At 44.2% G+C, this 12,144-nt stretch overlaps 1 protein-coding gene across 5 annotated transcripts in view; it reads left to right on the plus strand.

Moving 5' to 3' along the window:
* PPP1R9A (protein phosphatase 1 regulatory subunit 9A) overlaps positions 1–12,144 on the plus strand; it is a 144,529-nt gene that overhangs the window by 125,978 nt on the left and 6,407 nt on the right. For 2 of the 5 annotated variants that reach the window (XM_068157042.1, XM_068157040.1), the window contains exons 14-19: positions 751–838; positions 948–1,025; positions 4,501–4,699; positions 7,415–7,534; positions 9,555–9,578; positions 10,737–10,919. In XM_068157042.1, coding sequence (XP_068013143.1) covers positions 751–838; positions 948–1,025; positions 4,501–4,699; positions 7,415–7,534; positions 9,555–9,578; positions 10,737–10,919 — 692 coding nt within the window. The remainder of the gene's footprint in view (positions 1–750; positions 839–947; positions 1,026–4,500; positions 4,700–7,414; positions 7,535–9,554; positions 9,579–10,736; positions 10,920–12,144) is intronic. The other 3 variants (XM_068157043.1, XM_068157044.1, XM_068157045.1) reach the window with 3 other exon arrangements.

Here is a 12,144-nt window from a genome sequence, read left to right on the forward strand (position 1 = left end):
GCAGGCTGTTTCCTCTTGAGGTTCTAACAGTGTTTGTGGAAGAGATCATAAACTGATTGGCATCTGAGGGCAAATTTATGAACTAAGCTACTTTAATTATTGCCTTTCTTTTTTTAAAATTCAGAATGAGTGGATTTCAAGTTAAATGTTTATGGTAACAAAGATGTTGAAGCTGAACAGATAGCTGTGACCTAGCATGTCTGTCATAAAAGGTAGTCTTGGGTCCAAAGATTAAGCAAGCACTTCAGGAGTAATTTAGAAGTGAAGCACATATACCAAATGAATTCCCTAACAGCAAACTGAAGTGGCTACTGCTGAATTTAAAACTGAATTCCCTGGAATGTTTACCTGGACATCTTTTGTGCCCTAGAACATTAAAACTCAGCCAAGGCGAACTTTCTGTTTCCTTCAGTTACACTTTCCTCAGGTGCATTTTCAGCAACCTTACCTAGTTGAGGATCCCCCTGCTTTCTGTAGAGGGGGTTGAACCAGATGACCTTTTGGAGGTCCTTTCCAATCCTGACCATTCTCCAATTCTATGATTGTGAAAGTAGTTCTTGATTTTTATTCCTCTTCACACCATCATCTTAAAAATGAGCAGAATTCAGGTGTGCTCACACAGGTGTACATGCATGCATGTCTGATCAGCAGAAGATACACAAACTATTCTGGCAAGTGGAATAGCAATCAGTACTAATTAAAATAATAATAATAATGATGTACATTCTTCCATGTACAAATATGTCCTAGATGGTGCCACATGTGCTCAGGCAGCAAGAACAACTGGCCCTGCTACAGGGCATACAGAAAAGCTAAAGCGAAAGCTTGCAGATCTTGGGTAAGCATTTTCTTCTTTCAAATATTTTTTTTTGATCTTTTTTGTCATTAAAAAGGGCTAAAAGTAACATTTCAAATATGTTTCCTGATGTTTTCTAATATTCTTATAGGGCTCCCTTGAGAAGGAGTTCAAACAAGGGCAAGAAGCGGAAAGAGAAAGAAGCTGTTAGGGTGACCTGTGGCAGTAGGTATGGGAAAAAAAATGGAGGGTGCAAGAAATGATTTGTCCAAAACAGTGGGAAAACCTGATCCTCCTAGCAGATGGGAGCACTATCAGAGCCACTGACTTCACTTAAAGAAGTGTTAAGCTTTGGGATAACCTTCTGAGCTTACAAACTGCGGGTTTGGGACACATTTGAGAACAGCAAGTTTGGTTGCCAAGTTTGTCCCTGGAAGTCTTCAAGAAAATGTGTGGACATGATGGCTCTTTGGGACATGGTTTAATGGCCATGGTGGTCTTAGGTTAGTGGTTGGACTCAATGATCTTAGAGGTCTTTTCCAGCCAGAACAATTCTGTGTTTCTGTGATAATGAAGGACTAACATGTAACCTACAAATACTTGGAGGCTTATAATACCATGACATCATTACTGCTCTTGTATCCACTAATGGAATTTGCAGAAGTAGGTTATCAGAGCCAGCCTAAAAGATGCACACACAGCCAGTTAATAATCCCCATGAACCAGAAATCCTGACACAATTTTTAAAAAGCCCCTAGAGCAAGGCTGGGCAGCAGCTGTTCACTGCAGCTTCACAGCAGACACATCAGGAAAGCTTTCAGGAGGGTTTGTTTCTGAAGATGAGCATCATGAGCTGAAAACAGACAGGAAAAATGCTGACTGCATTTGTCAAAGACAGATAGGGAAAATGCTGACTGCATTTGTCACAGTACCATCTCTCAGGGAAGGAATTATGAGACCCTTGTGTGATCTGAGGAAACTACATCACCAGCATCTGGACTCTGAATAGATAAATGAATGTTCAGAATGGCAGGAAGCAATCTTCTCTGCAAAAGCCAATGTAGAGTTTTCCTGAAGGGCTCTCCTCACATACTGAAGAGTCTGACAGGATCACAGCTACAGGCAGTGATACCTGGATCCAGATAGGAAAAGACAACTTCATGTCAGGAGCACTAAGCAAACTTAATATCGTTCAGAAGGCTAAAGAGGACATAGCAACTCAGAAACTCTCTGGACATAAAACAAAGCAAAAGAAAACCCCAAAGATAAAAGAGCTGTAGGAAGAAAGCAAAATTTGAGTGCTACTCAGTCACAGTGGTGGACATCTATGGGGTTTGCTGACAATCTAATATAGACAAGTCTGTTTTGTAGCTCCATAAAATCAGCAAAAGAAACATTAGATTTCTGACTTACTCCCTCAGGCAGACTGTACTGAAGTGTAAAGCTCTGTCTCAGCATCCCTGTGTACATTTGTACCCCACAAATGTCTGGTAGGACACAAATGCCTCTTCAGTGAGCTTAGGCATCACCTCTCTGCTGGTGACAGAAACTAACTGCTCCAGCTGGTTCCTGCTTGCAGTGTGACCTGCAGTTAGTGAAGGCTCTGGGGAGACCTAATAGCAGCCTTCCAGTACCTGAATGGAGCTACAAGAAGGCTGCAGAGGGACTGTTTGCAAAGACCTGCAGTGACAGGACGAGGTGCAATGGTTTGAAGTGAGAGCAGAGCAGAGTTGTATTGGATGTGAGGAACAAGTTCTGTACGAGGGTGCTGAAACACTGCAACAGGCTGCCCAGGGACCTCTAGAGGTCATCTAGTCCAACCCTCCTGCAGTCAGCAGGGACATCCCCAATTACATCAGGTTGCTCAGAGCCCCATCAAGCCTGACCTTGAATGTCTCCAGGGATGGGGCCTCCACCACCTCCCTAAACAGCCTGTTGCAGTGTTCCACCACCCACAATAGCAAAGAACTTCTACCTAATGTCCAAAGAACTTCTTCCTTGTGTCCAAGGACAGATGTAGTATTAACCCTGCTGGTGTAGAATTAATCATACTGTCAGATGGATGTTGCCATTGCCAGAAAAATAGCTCTGAGGACATGTAAATAAAATCCTGAATTATTTCCTAAGTCTACCATAAATGTTAGCTATATAAAAAGTCCCAGTTTAAGAAGCATATATCCCACTGCCTGGAGCTAAGTGGTTCAGGCAGCAGCATTTTGTTTTTCTTCCTGATTTCAAACAAGATTAGAGCATGAGGGAGGAGTAAGGACTGGGTCAGATATCTCTATCTACCTTTCTTGATGTAGCTAAAGGGGGGGAGAATTATTCTTCTGCTTCCATGGATGGGGGTCCTTTGACAACCTCAATTGTGTCCACACAGAGAAGAGGCTTATAAAGCTCTAGTTATTATCTTAGTCATTATTTAGAAGCTGTCCAGAAGGAAGAAGTGGAGGGAAGATTTACATATGTGCAGTTTACTGGTGGCTGCTAAGAGCAGTAGAAGTTTAATGCTCTGAAACAGTAATATATATATATAGGTATAAATAATATCAGAGATGCAGCACTGATCTGAGGCAGATACCTTTTATAGTTGGTTTTGATTTACATCCTGTGCCATTGAGAGGAGATATTAATGAATAATTTAGGCCTTTCTAACTGCTGCCTTTGCCTTGATAACATTATTCAGTGCTGTTTCTGTTACTACAAAGAGAGAAGCTGATAGTATCTCATAGGTGTTTATTTCATTTAAATATATTAACATTTTTAATATCTAATACCTTAAAATCAGCATAATGAGACCTCTATCAGTGTTTAGCTATTGTACCAAAGAAAGATCTCCATAGATGGATACAGATGCACCTGATTCATTCTGCATGTCATGGTTGGACTCCATGATCTTAAGAGATCTTCTCCAACCAGAATAATTCTATGATCCTATAAAACCCTAAGCCAGACCTTCTCTGGGAACCAAAGTCCACTTGGGCCAGCGCTGAGCCTGATCTGTTTAGTTATGCTGAGAAATGCACCAGCACAGTGTACAGCTTCTTGCCTGGAGCTGGTTCACATCTGAACATCAGAAGTACAGGCTTCTGCCTCCATTTGCTGGGGTGTGTTGTCTAAGAGAGCCTGAGTTAGAAAAAGGATAAAAAGAACCCACTTTTTCCTTCTTTTGCCGAGAGAGATTTCAAGCATGACCCTACCAGCTGCATGCCACTCAGTTATTTAGGCACAGTTACAGGGAATGTCACTCTGCTTAGGATGAACTGGAGAAGAGAAGGGTCTGGAGTGACCTTAGAGCAGCCTTCTAGTACCTTAAGGGGCCCTACAGGAGAGCTTTGGAGGGACTTTTTACTACATCCTGTAGTGATAAGATGAGGGGGAAATGGAGTGAAGCTTGAGAAAAACAGGTTCATACTGGAGATTCAGAAGAAATCCTTTCCAGTGGGAAAAAACTGGAACAGGTTGCCCAGGGAGGTTGTGGGTGCCCCCTTCCTGGAGATGCTCAAGGCCAGGTTGGAAGAGGCCTTGATCAAGCTGGGCTAGTGGGAGGTGTCCCTGCCAGTGGCTGGGAGGCTGTAACTGGATGTTCTTTAAGGTCCCTTCCAACCCAGACCATTCTATGAATCTATGAACTGCCTCTGTAGCATTTTGTTTTCTCCCGTCTTGCAACCTAACAGATGTTCCTGCTCCTTTCTATTATACAGGATGGCCAAGGATGTGCTGCAGAAGCCAGCCAGCCCTAAACCTTTATCAGAGAGATCCTCCTCTCTCCCACACTGTGTACCATTCACATGGTATGGAGAGAGTGGCAAGGGATCCAATTCTTCTAGCAACCTGCCGTCGCCCACCAGCTCAACTGAACCTTCCTCTGAAAATATAAGTCCAGCTAAAAAAGGGTCAAAGGTAGAACATCAAAGCTACCTTCTTCCCACCCTGCTGAGTGGCATAATTGGCTTCCTGTTTCTGGAAAGAAAGAACAGGCCAATCTATGACTACTACAATAAACAGTGCATGGTGTTCATTGTATGGGAGCAGCTCATCCAAACAGAACATCTCTGTCCTTGTACCATTTGCATTCTACCCTTTTGACTCTGTCTCAGTGGCCATGAATTCAGTGACCTAACCCTGGTGTGCTGCACTATAACAGAAAGCAAACTGGTGCCAGTGGAAATGAGCATTTGGATCCACTGAGCAAATGCTGGGTTTGTGTGTTCAGTGCTGGGTATTTTCTGCATTCTTCAGGACTGATGAGGGGAGAACCTGCCTGCATTCAGCAGAGGTGTTTTCAAGTGAGGAAATGCTGTATGCTGTCAGCCATCTGCCTTCTTCCCCCTCCCAGTAATGAAATCTGTTTGTCATGCATGCTGGATGTTGGATTTAATTCTTTATTTGAAGTGGAAATCTGAACTGTTGCAATTTAATAGCTCTGTGTGATTCCTTTCTATGTGCATGAATGTTGCAGCATGATGACTCCTCCAATAACCCTTAGTTACAGCAAAGTGCTTTGTTTTCACTTCTGGGAAGTATTTCTCTGCCTCATTCTACTTCTGACTTGCAGCAGCTGACTTTTTGTTTTGGTCTGGTAAAAAGAAGCAGGTGTGGTTCCCAACTTCATGTACAGGAGTATGAATGAGAAAGCTGATTTCTCTGTCCTCTACAAACACCTGTGTGTAATAGCAGTGGCCATGGGCTTTTCTTACTCTCTTGGTGCCAAGAGCTTGTGATACTCTACTGCTGAGCACCAACCTCATAGCTGTGTTCGGCCTGGTAGGGAGAGCAAGACAAGGTTGACAAGGCCAGAGCAGATTGAACAAGAAGACCATAGATGAAATCTCTGAAGATTAAAGGAAAGCTAATTGGTTACCTCATTTCTTTAGAGGTGAGACACTGGAACAGGCTGCCCCAGGGGTGTCATGGATGCCCCCTCCCTGGAGGTGTTCAGGGCTAGGTTGGGTGAGGCCCTGAGCAGCCTGCTGTAGTGGAAGGTGTCTCTGCCTATGGCAGAGGGGCTGGAACTATGTAATCTTTAAGGTCCCTTCCAACCCAAACCATTCTATGAACCTATGATTCTTCTAAAAAGGGAAGGTAAGGATGAGACTTGCAAATCCGGTTTGCAGCGCCAAACAAAGATGGTGTAAAAGTGATGTCCGAATGGCAGGGAAAGGGACACCTCCTTGTGCAGAGAGTGTGAGTATGAGGCTTGGGGGAGGAGGTTTATCCTGCTCTTGCAATTATTAGCCAGCATTGGCTGCCTTGTGTTTATCCCTAAATTCATCATAAAGCTGAAGCTTGGCACAAAATAGAGGTAAAAGAAAAATCAGAGTGCTTTAAAAAAGCAAAAAGGTGTTCTTCACACAACAGGAGGTAGAGCTGTTGAACTCCTGCTCTAACAACACTGTGGGGGCTACAAGCTTGCATATTAAGGAAGCTGCTCAGATTTGCTTCTCCTCTCTAAAGAGCTGCGAGAGGCAGAACAGGAATTCTGAACGTAGGTGTGAGAAAGTGGTCACAAAGCCATTTTGATGTTCCCTGTAAAGTTTACAGGCTCTTAAATTAACAATTCCTGTACTGCTCTTCAGATTTTCAAGGCATGGTTACCACTTTTGGTTGCAGCAAATCTTGGAGGATGAACACTCTATATATTTTTTGAAGGCTTCTTGTTTTCAGGAGAGAGAGGTCAGATATCTTTGGGGAGGATAAAAGGATAACCTTCCTAATGTTGTTTTTAGTTATGATGTTTGGTTCTATTTTTAACTGAATGTCAAAAGTGAATTTCATTTGGTCTTCATTTAGATGTTAGGCTAGAGATGAAAGGGCTCTACATCATCAGCTGTATATTCAAGGTAAATCGAATATCCTGGTCTCCTTGATTGTTTATAGATCCTGGGGTTTTATGGCTCTCACTCTAATGTGAAATATTAGTGGGGTTTTTTGCTGTTTTCTGATGGTAATTTTGCTGTATTCCTGGAGAAAAAAAATCTGTGCATGCTTCTGCTGCCCTGTGCTGTTTGGTGTGATGTCTGCCATGGCATCGTTACCAGAAACCAGGGGTTGCTCTGTTGTTAGCTCAGTAAATAATGTTCACTATCCAAAGATCTTTTACCTGCAGTTTCTTTTAAAGGTATGGGCAAAGAGGGAGGATCTTTCTCCTAGCAGATGATTTGGGACTCAGAAATGGATTCACAGAACCTTCTCCTTGCTCTTTCAATAGCAGTTTTCACTTCTCTCTGCTAATTAATCTTCTGTCCTGTTCTCTGTGCTACTGCCTGTGCTACGCTTGTCCTAAATACTTGGAGGACAGTAAAATGCTAGTGATTAACCCATGGAAGCAGTAATTTAGCTCCAGGATGACAGCCAGCATCTTAAGAGGGAGTCTGGAAATTGCTTCCAGACCCTACTGAGGCATTAAACTGGCAAAGGCGTCTCTTGAAGTACGCAGTGGTAAAAATACTGCATCCTAGGAATATTAATACCAAAACCCAGGCTCCTTCCATGTGTGTTGTGTCTGCTGGAAATCACTCCTGAACTGTGCCAGCCTGGAGGACAGAAAGCAAATGTCCCTTGTAGAAGTATATATGAGTTTGTTTATTCATCCAGACTCATTTGTTTTCTCCACAGAATTTCACGTTCAACGATGATTTCAGTCCCAGCAGCACGAGCTCGGCTGATCTGAGTGGCTTAGGAGCAGAACCTAAACCCCCAGGTTTCTCACACTCCTTGGCACTGTCTTCAGATGAGGTATGCTGGTGGAATTGGTTTAAGATGGGAGACAGTTTTTTTTTTTTCCTTTGATAAATACTCAAATAATGATGGGACATTTTTTTAGGGAGTAAAATGGGAAAAGAAAATTAATCTTGGTTTCCAGAGGATGATTTTCTTGTTCATTTAATAATGAGTCGAAGGAAGGCTTCTGTGGCATTATCATGGGAAAACAGTGAAATTGGTCTCCTAAGAGATGCTGTCTCCTCATACACTCTCCCCACATTGTAAATATGTACCTGTGGACCCATAGGTGTAGATATACCTACACTGAACTGGACAGAATTGAGACAGTTAAGAGAAAACAAAGATACAGGGTGATCAGGTCCATCTAGTTGAGCTGCAATGCACCTTCCCCGGGACTGATTTCCCCCTGATAAAACAATGCCAAGCTGCAGTAATTGTGTGTTACTGTACCTGAGTGTATGTACCCTGATTAGAATGTCTATGTGTCAATCCACTCTGCATGCTTTCTGCTTGCTTTGCACAGTGGATTTGAATTCAGTTACTTCAAACCAGAGGTTTTCCAAACAGTGACAATGTGAAAAAGCATTCCAGACTTTGGGAATTGGTGACAGCCTGTGCCTGTGTTCATCACAGGCAATCCAGAAGAATTTCACAGGTCCCCTATGAAGACAGGCTGAGAGAGTTGGGATTCTTCAGCTGGCAGAAGTGATGGCTACAGGGAGACTTAGAGCAGCCTATCAGGATTTGAAAGGGACCTCCAAGAGAGCTAGAGGGGGACTTTTTACAGAGGAATGGAGTGAACAGCACAAAGGGTAATGCCTTCAGACTGGAAGAAGGTGGATTGAGGTTAGACATGAGGAAGCAATTCTTCCTCATGAGGGTGGTGAGGCACTGGAACAGGTTGCCTAGAGAAGTTGTGGAGGCTGCAGCCCTGGCAGCATTCAAGGGCAGGTTGGCTGGGGTCTTGATCCAGCTGGTTTAGTAGGAGGCGTCCCTGCCAATGGCAGAGGGTTGGAACTGGATGATCTTTGAGATCCCTTCCAACCAAAACCATTCCATGATTTTCTATGTGACATCTGAGCCAGGCTTTTTTTCTAGAGAGGAGCAACTTGAAGTATCTATGTCCTCTTTGTTTTTAATGAGAGTTAGGTTTGGTCTCTTTCCTGCCTGCATACTTTGCATGGATTTAAAGAATGAGAGCTGTTCTATGCAACACCACTGACCAAAGTGCAAGGCTCTAAATCTAACCATTCCATGGAGGTTACTGACTGCAGGTGATAAAGGACAAACATTACAACAAGTATTTCCATCTCTTACCACATTTCTTTCCCCTCACTTTGTGTATTTTATCGTGACAATGCCTCGTTCCCAGCAGCACTGAATTAAGAGCCTGAGAATGTTTTCATTTTGCTTGTTCACCTGTCTGCTTTATCACTTCTACAATAATCAAGCCTCAACAGGTCTAAAAAAAAAGAATTTTCTCCATCCTCTGCTGTCTGCCAAACTGCAGCCTCCAAATCAGGCAGTGTGTTCAGCAAGAGGTGTGGTCAAAACCTTCACAGCCCCCCTGGCAGGGGACTAGGCCAGTGTTGCCTTCAGCCTCCTATAACTGCCAGCACTCCCTCTCTGGTGTCTCCAGCAGATTTGACCTGAGCATTTGAAGGGATGAAAAAATGGAGAGGATGGGGAGGGAGCGCAGCTCTTCAGGTGCTCCTCTAAGGAGCTTCTGCTCTTGGAGTCATCAGGAAGGACCCCACCAGTTCTAGGGTGTCCAGATCAGAAACTCAAGGAGGGTTTGGTTGACAGTCTTAGAGGTTTAGCTGCTAAGTTGTGTGTGTGCTGAGCTTTCAGCACAGCCTCTCTGCTTCTGGAAAGACTTTTAATTTAAAGAGATCCCTTTGGTTTTGAGTGGCCCTCTCTGTTTGCAAATCTCGGTGCTGCCCTTGCCTGAACTTTGACATGCTGTTATGTGTTCTGTACTTTGTTTCTATAATGCTTTTCTTTCCCATTTCTTTGTTGCTCCCTCACTCAGAGCCTGGATATGATTGATGATGAGGTGAGATACTAGTGTGCTATTGTGGTGAATTGCGTGACCGTGGCGTGCCGACGTGGCGTCCCTGTTCCCAGAGTCACGTTCCTCGTGTCATGGCTGTGGTGTGGCAAACCCTCTTGTTCCAGCGCAGCACACAGATGTCACCACTTCCTCTCTCCTTCTCTGCAGTTCCCCTCTCCTCTCTGCTAGGAGATTTGAAAGCTGTAGCAAATTGCAGTTCTTACAGCATGCTGGAAGGGGGAGGAGGATGGTGTCAGAGCAAATCCAGCAGGCCACACATCAGCTGCACTGAGCTGGTGATAGGAGAAGGAAAAGATGGTGCTTAAACTGTCTTCTCCTTAGTCCTGAGAACTGGGCAGAGGGAAGCTGAGAGCTCCCAGCATCATCTCACTCCTCTGTAAAAGCTGCTCAAACAGCAGACAGCTGCTGCTGGCTTTAGCAGCTGCTTTGCTGACCACAGCTGGGATAGAGTAGCTTCTGTTTCAGGCCTCACTGGCATACTTCAGGGTGGAATAAACTGGCAGAGCAGGGACATGGGACTTCACCTGCAGCTGACACCCCACCTACCCCTCTTGGTGCTGTGTTTGTGCTCTCTGCAGCAGCAGCACAAGGTGAGGAGAGCAGGGCCAGGGCTGTGGGACAGCTGTGTGTTCCTTACTGCTCCTCTGTGCCATCTCATAGTCTTCCATAGACAGCATAACTCTCACTGGCTGTTTGATGTCATCACTTTGATCTTCAGAGTGGTTTCCTGAGGGGTTTTTCCCTGCTGAATTTTCTTCGTTCATAGCTTAAACATGTCTGTGAATGAGCCTGTGAAGTGGGATGCAGTGTTCATTGCATCCCTCAGAAATGTTCCAATTTGAAGGAGAGGAAGTGGGAACATACCTGGTTGGAATGGTGCCAGCTTGGCATTTTAGCCCCTCTTTGGGTTCAAAGGAATGCCAACTCCTTTTTCTTCTTCTGTGTGTAGATAGAATACTTCTTGGGTACCTTGTACCAACCCTTAGATATGGGTTAGATACAGATGGGGTAGAGTGGTGTGAAACTGTTATGACTGCAGTGTAAAGCTAGCTCTGCTCTGATGCTGGTGGCTTGTACAGAAGAATGCTGTTTATCACCCACCTTACCTACCAGTAACAAGAGAGCATGGCTTTGTCACAGATCCTGGATGAGGGGCAGTCTCCCAAGCACAGCCAGTGCCAGAGCCGTGCCGTTCAGGAGTGGAGCGTGCAGCAGGTGTCCCACTGGCTGATGAGCCTCAACCTGGAGCAGTATGTGTCTGAATTCAGCGCCCAGAACGTTAATGGGGAGTATCTCCTTCAGCTGGATGGCAGCAAGCTCAAGGTAATTGGCTGGACTTCAAGAATAACTAATCTTTGTTGTCACTTAGACTGGCCAGCAGCAGTGACTCCCTGTCTGTGGGATGGTGCTGGACTAGAATAGCAAACACAGAGCAGAAAGCCACAGCCAGCAACTTGAGGAATTCCCATGTGCACCTGGATTCAGAAGCTTCAGAAGCAGTGATGAAAAGTTGAAGGAAAGTCTTCCCTTTGCCTCCTGAAGGCTCTAGGTGTATAAAATGTGTCCTTACTTGCATAAATCACACAGCAGGACATTAGGTGCTGTTTGCATGCACAGATTTCTCATCCAGCTCTGGCTGGTGATCCAAAGACAGTAAAAAGATGTAAATCAAAAGTAGCAACTGGAAAATGGATTAGTGCAGTACTGGAGGCATGAGTTGATAACAGTAGAGCTAAATGGAATGGGTTGCCCTGGGAAGTTGAGGACACCTGATCCCTGGAAGTGTTTTAAGACCAGGCTGGATGGAGCTATGAGCAGCCTGGTCGAGTGGAAGGTGTCCCTGCCCATGGCAAGGGGGATGGAACTAGACGATGTCTAAAGTCTCTTCCAACCCAAACCATTCCATGATTCTGTGATAAATCCAGTTTGGATGGTTGAAGTATGCCTTGGTTCTTGTAGTGAAAATACGAGCCTGCTTTTGTCAAAAATAGTTACAGGAAGGAGTTGTGGGAAGCTCAGCAGATCTGCAAGTCCAAGTTTGGTGTTTCCTTCCTGAAATGTTTTGCTAGTGTATCACTAACTCTGGGGGTTTTAGAACAGTGAACTTTTGCCTAAGGCATAGCAGTGAGAATTGGGGAAGTCTTAGAATCACAGAATCCTTTCAGTTGGAAAAGATTATCAGGTCCAACCATCTTGTTCTATGTCAACTTAGATGACTTCAGGCAACTAGTTCATTTAATCAATGAAATTTGCATTGGTGTGGCAATGAGATGTAATTCTTTGATATTCCAGAAGTGGAAGGCATGGCAGGTAGTACGGAGGTGTGCTCCTTTCGTACATTTGTGTATCTGAGTCTGTCTCATATTGTTAGAGTCTTCTTTGGCCATGGAGGTGTTAGGTTGCTGGTTGGACTGGATGATCTTAGAAGTCTCTTCCAACCAAAACTATTCTATGATTCTACCTGAGAAAAGTTATTACTGGAATAGAAAAAAAGATGGAGATAAAAGGTATGAAATTGTCTTTTATACTTTTGCTTTCCCCACCTCAG

Source organism: Melanerpes formicivorus, unplaced genomic scaffold (assembly GCF_026170545.1).
Source record: "Melanerpes formicivorus ecotype bairdi unplaced genomic scaffold, bMelFor1.0.p_v2 SCAF_35, whole genome shotgun sequence".
Classification (NCBI taxonomy): Eukaryota; Metazoa; Chordata; class Aves; order Piciformes; family Picidae; genus Melanerpes; species Melanerpes formicivorus.